Below are 10,142 nucleotides of genomic sequence, written 5' to 3' on the forward strand. Positions count from 1 at the left end.
TACACTCCAATGTTAATCATAAAAACAGACCAAATGAGTTGACATAGTAAAGCATTTTGCAAATTTAAAAGCCCTCCATGCATTCTATTATTATTAGAAGGGCCTCCTATAGATAAGATAATAGATTGAAAGCTGGAAGGAATCTCTAAGCCCATTTAGTTTTCTTTTTGCAGATGTGGAAACTGAGGCCTAAGGTCAGTAAGCACCCGACTTGGGATTTAAACCTCTGACAATACATGATCTCTTTTTCATCCATCTGCTTTCCCTCTACCAGTTCACAATTTTCTTCATGCCTCAGGGGACATTTCATGAGTTCCTAAAACAAAACAAAACAGAACTATAAAAGGCATTACCTATTGGCCAACCCTTTGATGTTGGATCTCGCTGTACTTAGTCTAACTTATCCTTAGTGCCAAATAGACACAGTCTGTTACCAGGCCTTGACTCAAAGCTTTTTTGATCCAGCAACACTGGCCTTCTGGCTGTTCCATGAATAAGATGCTCCATGTCCAGACTCTGGGTAATTATTTCTGACTGTTCTCCATGCCTGGAATCCTCACCTCGTCTCTGTCTGCTGGCTTCAAGTTCCAACTAAAATCCCACCTTCTACTTAACTTTAATCCCCCTTCGTTCCCCTCTTAATTATTTCATAGTTATCCTATTATCTTATTTATTGCTTTGCATATATTTGTTTGCATGTTGTCTCCCCCATTAGATTGAGGAGCCAGGTCTAGAACCCAGATCTTCTGACTGTAAATTCAATGTCCTTCCTACTATAGGCTGAGAAAGTCCTCTCTGACTCAGAGTCTCTGTCTACCTTCAAGATTCAGCTCAAGCACCATCTTCTCCATGAAACCTTTCCTAGTCCCCCCAAATGCTAGTATCTTTCCTTCTAAACTACCTTGTCTTTATTTTCTTTAGGGTAGCTAGGTGGTACAGTGGATAGAGCACTGGCCCTGGAACCAGGAGGACCTGAGTTCAAATCTGGCCTCAGTCACTTACTAGCTGTATGACCCTGGGCAAGTCACTTAACCCAGTTTGTCTCAGTTTCCTCATCTGTAAAATGAACTGAAGAAGGAAATGGCAAATTACTCCAGTATCTTTGCCAAGAAAACCCACATGGGGTCATGGGGAATTGAACACAACTGAAAGGACTCAGTAACAAATTCATTTTATTTATACTTATTCTATATAATAATAGATAGTGTTTATATAGCACTTTAAGATTTGCAAAGCACTTTATAAATATAATCTTGTTTCATCCTCACAATCACCTTGGGAGATAGATGCAATTATAATATTCCCATTTTATAGATGAGGAAACTGAGGCTCAAGGAGGTTAAGTGCCTTGTCCATGGTCACAAGCTAGTTAGTGTCTGAGGTAGGATTTGAACTCAGGTCTTTCTGACTCCAGGTCCAGCTCTCTATCCATTGTGCCACGTGACTGCCATACTCTCTTTCTTGTTTCTCTGCTTAGAATGTAAGTCTCTTGAGATTAGGATTTGTTGGATTCTTCATATTTGTATTCTCATTTCCTAGTACAATGCCTAGCATATAAAAGGTGCTTAATAAATGCTCATTTGCTTGATTGACTAATTGAGGTAGTGGAGGTTTGTATAAAATGGAGATATTAACATTTATACTACAGAGATATTTTATACCCTATAGAGATAACAGATATAAAATGCTTTACTACAGAAGTATAATAGCAATAGCTCACATTTTTAAAGCCCTTTAAGGCTTACAAAGCACTTCTTATATAGCCAGGGAGTTGACCCATTCACTCACTTCTGACTCTCTACGACCCAGCTGCCTTCTCACTCTGGAATATCCTTGCTTATTCCAGCCCCCTTCCTTTTTTTTGGTGGGGAGTTTCTGGGGACAGGTCTAGCCTGGTCACACTTCATTCCCCTTCCAGCTGTATTTCTGACTCTGGATTTCACCATCATGACTCAGTTGACTTCTCATCCTGTATCATCCCACCATAGTAAATGCTTGTTGCATGGCTCCTTGGTTGGGTCTTAAATACAAATAAATGAGAACATTTGCAAAGGAATCAGAGATACATGGGAAATAAGACAGTGACAAATATCTCCCCTAGGTGCCCAACCCTATTCCAGAGAGAGTAGCAGATGACCCAAACCCCAGGACCTGGATATAGCCCTTCAATGGTACTGTGAGTCATGCGGACTGTATAGGTCCCTGGGTCATAAGATTGCTAAAGGACCAAAGCTGTCTTGACCACTTAAATGTTTGACTACAAGTCCTATGCATTTTCTGTCTCTTCAACAAAACCTTTCCTACATTCAATATCTTCTTAACCTGAGTGCTTGCATAGGGCCTTTTTCTCTTCCTTTCCTTTCTTTTAGGAGAGCTAGACATAAGATGAATTCTGATGTTTCCAGGTGAATCCCTAGGTAGGAGAACAAGTCTTTAAGACTGATCTTTCAAAGGTCCCAAAATATTCACGATAGCTCCTTTTAAAGGGAAAAAAACCACTCCTGGACACAGAATGGGTACTCATCATTTTGCAGGATGGCCAAAGAAACCGTGGTATATAAATGCAGGTCATTATTGCACCATAAGCAATGGTGAATATGAGGACTTCAGAGAAATTTGGAAAGATTTGTATGCAGAGTAAAGTAGTGTAAAATCAAATCTATTTCTGAACCAAGAGATCAATATACGTGATGACAATAATGTAAAGGAAAGCAGCATTAAAAAGTCAGAATTCAGATTAAGGAAATGACCAATCTTGACCTCGGAGGACTGGAGAGGAAACGTATCATACTCCTCTTAGTAAGGAGGGGTGAACCATAGGTTTAGAATGGGGCACATGTTGTAGATACCCAATGGGTTAATTTGTTTTATTTAACTGTACTGCATCAGTACAAGGGAGGGTTCTTTTGGATTAGTGGGATGTGACAGACAGCTAGGTGGTACAGTAGGTAGAACACTGGCCCTGGAGTCAGGAAGACCCGAGTTCAAACCTAGCTCAGGCACTTACTAATTGTGTGAGTCCAGGCTAGTCACTCCATTTCAGTTCCTCATCTGTAAAAGAGGATAATAATAGCATCTACTGGGCCATTGCCAGTCATCTTGACTTTTGTCTTGCTGCTGGACTTCAGTGACTCTGGAGGACAGAGCGAGGCTGTCCACCTTGTACAGCTCTGCCTCCCCTAAATCCAATTCATGAGCAAGTCAAAAGGCCACCCTTGTGACATCATTGGTCCTCTTGGAGAACGAAGGACAAACAACAGCAACAATATTTCCCAGGATTGTTGTGAGGTTAAAATGAGATGATATTTGTAAAGCACTTTGCAAAACCTAAGGCACTATCTAAATACTAGTTACTGTTACATAAATGAAATAGGTTTTTTTTTGTGTGTGTATGTTTTTAAAAGATTGAACCTGATTCATATGAGCCCAGCATTTCAGTAATAGACCATGCAGCAGTTGCATGCATACTGAAGAATTTCCAATGCCTTTTTTTTAAATAAAATCTTTGATCTTCCCAATTCATAAAGCTCATAAAGATCATGTTGTCTCATCTTCTTTTCCCATATGAGCAAACTGAGACCCAGAAAGGTTAAGCAATGCACCCAAGGTCAAAAAGGTGATAAGGAGTAGAGCTGTAATTCATCATTTTGCCCTATATCTCTCACAAGGTAGTAATGAGTATCAAATGACATTTTACAGTGAAGAAAGAACTTTTTTATATGTTTGAATGCTAAACATTATTAAATAAATAATATTAAATAAATAAATAAACAAACAAACAAATAAATAAATAAATAGATCTGGAGCTGGAAAGTATCTCAGAAGTCATCTAGTCCAATTATCTCATTTTACAGATGAAGAAAATGAGGGCAAGGAAAGTGGAGTGACTTGTCTAAAGTCACACAAGCAATGAGCATCAGAAAAAGGATTTCAACCAAAGTTCCCTGACTCTTAAGCCAATGTACTCTCCACCATACTAGCCACTGGAGGCCGTAATACCATAATATTAAGATTTTTTTAAAAAAATAAGTTAAGAATATTCTGGGAATCTTTTTACCCAACAATACTAATAATAATAATAATTTTAAAGTTACTTAAAATGGAGACTTTTCTATATTTATTCCAGTGATTTGAGGGCAGCATCCCTTACTGAACTCTCATTTTTTCTTCTCTGCTGTATTAGGAAGCTCCAGGGATTTTCCTTGAATAAATTACTAGTTCAAGTTCAATAAAGAGAATATTTTGATATTCTGGTTTACTACCAGCTTAATAGTTTGCTTCCTGTTTAAATTCTCTGAGCATCTGAGGGTGAAAAAGTTTGGTCACAATTCAGTTAAAGAATCAGCATTTGGGAAGCTTGGCTCAGCAGACAAACTCAGTTTCTTCTGGGTTTGTTGTTCATCATTCAAATAAATTTCCTGAAGCCACATGTGTCATAGGCATGCAGTTTTTACATATGTTGGCTCATGGGGAAGGACCGGCATCTCTGGAAATGTTCCATTGCTGGGCACAGCTCACAATACAGAATCGCTTCAGAAATGAGCAGTGGATACACGGTGACTGCAGTTCAGACACACAAATCCGCAGGCAGCGGGCACGGCGTCGGGGCTCTTCTGACCTGAGCAGAATCCTGATGCTATCCAGGGTTGATCTTACATGAAAGACACAAGAATAGGGGTGAGAGAACACACACACGCGCACACACACACACACACACACACACACACACAAGTCCCTCCTAGCCCTCCCAAGCCTATCGCTTCTTGCTTGTTTGGGGCTTTATCCCCCCCCCCCCCCCCCCCCCGAAAAAGAAAGAGAATTGTACCTTGTAAAAGAGCTATCAACCCCCTTCTGTCAGAAAACCTAAATAGCGCCCCTACAGGATGGCTTGGCAGAAAGCTAATTCAATTAGTCCCCTTTGATTCATTAACCAGCAGAACTGGCTGTCACTCAGGATGGCCCTCCACAACAAATCAGCTTTTTGATCTACACAAGCTGACTCTATTCACACACAGTCTAAGCATTTTGTGGGGCCAGTTCCTTTTAGGCTCAAGTAGAGAAATGTGTTACTGCCGAAAACAGAGGGAAAAAAATACAAGTGATCGGGTACATGTGGACTTAATCTGTATTTTAAACGTCACTACCAATCCAGTGGTTAATTAGCAATTTGCTGCCCACCAGTATGCAAATGAATGACGAGCAAAGACCCTCAGCAGCTGTAATTATTTTGCTGATTTACAAGCCACTTTTCCCTCAGTGTTTGTTTCTCTGTGTGCCAGCATTTATGCATCATGGATTTCGTTATTTCTAGAAGCTTGCTTTATGCATTTTTATGCTTTCATACTTCTAGCTTCCAGTAATTAGTGCTCTTGAGTACTCCACGTCTATGTGTGTGTGCACGTGTGTATGTGTATATTTGAACGAAGATGCATTTGCTAGAATTTCTTTTGCTCACAAGGAGTGGAAAAGAAGATGTAGCAAGCATCTGAAATCCCAATCACAGCGTATAAAGAGCCAGACCTTGTAACTGAGAGCGACTCACTTTTTCTATTGCTGCTAAAATCTTCTGGGGGACTGTTCTAGTCTTGTAATATTTGGTTTTTCTTAAAGCAGCTTGTGGGAGTCAAGCTTCACTCTTCCTTGTGTGTCCGACTACTTTTGAGCAGTATGTCCAAGGCTTAAAAGCTCTCTTTTGGGGGGAGGGGCACTAAGGAGGGCTCTCATGTTAAATTAAGTCAATTAATAAATGGAGACATTAAGCAATCAATTTTGTCAGCCCTTCTCCCCAGCATTATGTATGGTTGGCTGTAATCACAAGATAAATGCAATGTGCTGATATATGGTAATGTTCAATAATACATTCTCCACCAGGCTCAATTCATCAGGGAGTTTCTGGAGGGGAGGCATTTGTTATTGGCTGTCTCTGCACCTCAAGGATAACATTTCTGTCCTTTTGATTGGCCGACCCACTGCTGCAAGATTCTAACCGTCTTATTTTGATGATGAATATGAAGGCATGCTAAGCCGTGCCGGAGAGTAGTTTTTCCAAGGGCTGCACTCTTTCCAGCACAGCTCAAGGACTGACAATCTCCTCCGCTGTTTTCCTCTACCAACAAACCCTCCCACCCCAAAAAGTTGTGATGCTTTTCTTCACCCAGTGTTTTGGGGCTGTGTTAGATCTCATTCATCTCAGGTTTCAGCACTACAAGGCGAAGAGGGTCTTCTCAGCTGCCGGGCAACTTGTGTGTGTTGTAAACCCAACGCGGAACCTAAAGGTGAGCTGCTCTCTCGGTCTGAATCTCACCCAGCTTGGGTTCGAGTGCATGGTTTTGCAGACATTTGCACGGGGTTGGAGCCAATTCTCTCTCTCTCTCTCTCTCTCTCTCTCTCTCTCTCTCTCTCTGTCTCTGTCTCTCCTTCTCTCTCTGTGCAGGGAGCTTGGAGATATTTTGTGGTTGTTTTGTTTGCTCAGCTCTCAAGAAAAGAAAGGTAACCGGGATGTATTCTCATTCCTTTTCATAAAAGGCATCCAAGTGGGACTGGGGTGGAAAGAACAAGGGTGCCTGTCCCCTTTTCTTATCCTTCTGTCACGAATATTCATGGGACAAATGTTCAGGAGAAATGATTTGAAAAGTTAGAGAAATGACAATCTGTTCCAATGTGTTTGGAGAAGCACTAACCACATGGAGGCTGGAAGCTCCGTCTGGCTGGTGCCAAAGTGAGCGATGTGGCTGGTGAGTAGACTTCAGGGGGCGGGGGATAGCAGAGAGAGAAGAGGGAGAGTTCTCTTTTGCAACTTGTTTACCCTTACCCTTAGACGGGTAATTGCTTTTGGTTTGCTAGTCTGGACCCTGTGGGCTAGCTGCGCTTCAGCCCTGGGGCCAAGAGAGAGGGAAAGAAAGGAAGGAAAGAGGTTTGTCTGATGAGTAGGAAGCCTATCTTTATTTTGCTGCCTTAAAACACTTTGGTCCATGTTGCTTGTGCTTGCTATGGCCTCTCTACTGAGAATCTTGGAGCTGCAGCTGCTCCAGATCCAGCGAGTTAGTGTCTCCGTTAGAGAGCAGTCAGGTTAAAGGGAAACCACTGATGGATTCCTACAGATATGATCAATGGGGAGATAAAGTACTAGTAGCTTGGCTGAGAGGATGTTGAGAGAGGAGAAGAACAGGATGAATATGAACATGCTGAATATCTCTGAGTATGCTAAATGTTCTCTGAATGTGCTATAAAATGTAAGATAGATTCTTAAGGACTTGTTCCCTTTTCACGCCTGCCGGGGGTGGGGGGATGGGGTGGGGGGGCGGCACTCACTTGCACTCCCTATTCTTAAATCCTGCTTGAGAAGAGAGGCTGTATCAGGAAAATGTATGGGCATCCTCAGATAGGATAGCTATGTCATTCTCCCAAACTCTCCTCTGATCACCTGGGGGAGCTGCCATTGGCTTATTTTTCATCACCAGGAAATCCTTAAGCTTCTGCTAGACAATGTGGATCTTGTGAATCAGTGCTAAAGTGTAGGGGCCATCAACCTAGCCTTGAACTTTCTAGGAGTCTCTAGGAAAGACAGTCACCTACATCCTAGGGTCAAGATACCGCAGGGTTACTTCTCCCCAGGAAGTTGTATGCTCTGCAGCTATGGGAAGGACCTGTCCCAGGTGCTGGGTATTTATCTTTTTTTTTTTAAGGCGATTGGGGTTAAGTGACTTGCCCAGGGTCACACAGCTAGTAAGTGTCAAGTGTTTGGTCTGAGGTCGGATTTGAACTCAGGTCCTCTTGACTTCAGGGCCGGTGCTCTATCCACTGCGCCACCTAGCTGCCCAATGGGTCTTTATCTTTGAGCAGGTGACTAAATTTGGGTTTTCATCTCTGCCTGAAAAACATGTCCCTCTTCCTAACCCCATTCAGAAATATGTTTTTCTTAATGACTTATTCTTAAAAATGAAATTTACTCTCAGTGAGTTTCAGCAGTGTGTTTGTATAGGATATCTTTTCATATTGTATTTCATGGCCATTTCTGAGGCCATATTTACAGTTCCATTAATAATTATACTTCTTTGCAGGGAGGAAAGGACCATTTATTATTTTGATTTTTAAAAAAATGTTTTATCTTTTTAAATGTTTTATCAAAATAGCTTTTACTTGGTGGCTCAATACATTTTTTAGATTTATAACCTAAGAGGTTAAAGTTGATATGAAAAGATACCCTTGTTAATGGCTTGAAAGGAGGAAGTGATATGTGAAAGGTTTCCAGATAAATGAGAAGTGTCTAATTGTGAAACAGCAGCCCTGATCCTATTCTAAAGGAAGTCCTAAACCTGTCACTTAAAGTCTTTAGGCTTTTTTTTTTTCATTTTGGACTGGACCTGTGATTTTGTTAGTGTGAAGAACTCTCGGTGAGGAAGCTCCCTCTACCAATGCACGTCAACATCTGTTCTGCAACTTACAGTCTTTGAGAGTTGCCAGAGACAAGTAACTAGCCCAGGGTCACATAACCTTTGGCCATTCTGCATCAGAGGTGGAATTTGAATTCTGGGTTTCCTGAATGAGAGGACAATTCCCTATGCACTACACAATGATACCTCTTCAACAGAAAAGTCGTATAAGAAATAATTCTTTTTACAAAAGCAGCATATATCTTAGTCACTGAATATGACTCATTTTCCCAATGCTTTCTTCTTCTTGCTTTTCATTTGCCACACAAAACCATTTGGGGATTTTGCTCAAACAGCCCTCACAATAGGTAAACAGAGCAAGCTGGGTGATCTGTTAAGGGTGCCTGCAGCATGACAAACAAGCACGCTTGCAGTGGGGAAAGGGCTGTAGCAGAGCTAGACACACGGTTACAGCTCATGCTGTTGCTGCCCCCTCTCTGGTATATCTGCAGTCCATAGGAGTGAGGAGAGCCCAGGTTTCTTGAGTCCCCTTCATCTTTCACAGATCTCTTCTGGGGGGTAAAAAAACACTCCAACAGAGTAGTTAACTAGCCAAGCAATAGGAAACAGAGATCTCTTGCATTAATAGTCCGTGTGTCCACAAAGGAGATTCCCCATTCTAAATTTTCTTTTCTATAGAATAAGGAAACAGCCTATTAGCTATAGAGACTTAGGAGCCCATTACAGTTAAGAAATAAAATTTAAAAAAAATTGTTGACCAAAGAATGGCTATTGATCTTCTCTCTCCCACCCCCAACCCTTTTTTTTTTGTATGAAAGGTTAATCCATGTAATTGTGATCAAGGACACATAGATTGCAACCTTGGTTTCAATTTTCTGGGTTAAATGTGGCTGGAAATAGGGTTGGGAAGCCAATGTTTTTCTTTGTGGAAACATTTTGCACTTTGTTGTTCCCTGGGCTTTCTTGAGAATGCTAACAGTATCTTAGGACCTGAGGCAAGTACTGAGTTATAATCAAAATTCACTTGCTGAGCAGAGAAAATCATGTATTTACCATGCTTCTATAGGTCACCTTCATTCTCAATCTTATTATGGCTATTACTCAGTAACCTGGGATTCTTTCAAGCAGAGACAAGCCGCTGCCTCCCTTTAGAAATTAAAGCCAAAGCTTTCTTGTGATTGCAGACACTCCGGTTAAACAATTACCCTCTGTAAGCCAACCCTAATTAAAGAGGATTGCTCTGAGTGCCAGTGTGCTGTTGCCTCTGACATTAGGGACATAGCTTTCGAGGAAAGTTTTTAAAGTGTTGACTAGGCATGGGAAGAATCAGTAAATGAAGCATTCTTGTTTGAGTGCAAATGAGTCTCAGTGTCCCTCCATATTTCTAGGTGACTTCTTTCATCAGTCTCCCTGGATTTCTTCTTTCTCAGGGATCTATCTGTTGAGTAGGTCCTATGACTTAGTATACCAAGATACTTCATCCCCATACAAAGAAAAGGTTTGACCACAAAGTAGCAGATAACTCTGGCTTGGTGTCCTCTACCCCTCCATTCACAAAGAGTTTTTTTGGAATGTGAGCAAAGTGGGCAGCAAGCCTGGAGACACCAGTTAACCAGGCCTGTGTCTTCCTCTGAATTAGTACATCTCACCTTTATCCTCTGGTTTCTCCTAACCCCACTGCTCAAGTCTTTTCTTCAAAAGGACACACACACACACACACACACACACACACACACACACACACACACA

The 10,142-nt window shown here is 41.4% G+C and overlaps 1 protein-coding gene across 1 annotated transcript in view; it reads left to right on the forward strand.

Annotated features, from left to right (window-relative positions):
- The first annotated feature begins 6,137 nt into the window (after positions 1-6,137).
- The window catches only part of SIAH3 (siah E3 ubiquitin protein ligase family member 3), an 82,497-nt gene continuing 78,492 nt past the window's right edge, over positions 6,138-10,142 (forward strand). Inside the window, exon 1 of the mRNA XM_027873478.1 lies at positions 6,138-6,275. Coding sequence (XP_027729279.1) covers positions 6,141-6,275 — 135 coding nt within the window. The 5' untranslated portion in view covers positions 6,138-6,140. The remainder of the gene's footprint in view (positions 6,276-10,142) is intronic.

This window comes from Vombatus ursinus, unplaced genomic scaffold, assembly GCF_900497805.2.
Source record: "Vombatus ursinus unplaced genomic scaffold, bare-nosed wombat genome assembly UNPS02014802.1, whole genome shotgun sequence".
In the NCBI taxonomy this organism is placed as follows: Eukaryota; Metazoa; Chordata; class Mammalia; order Diprotodontia; family Vombatidae; genus Vombatus; species Vombatus ursinus.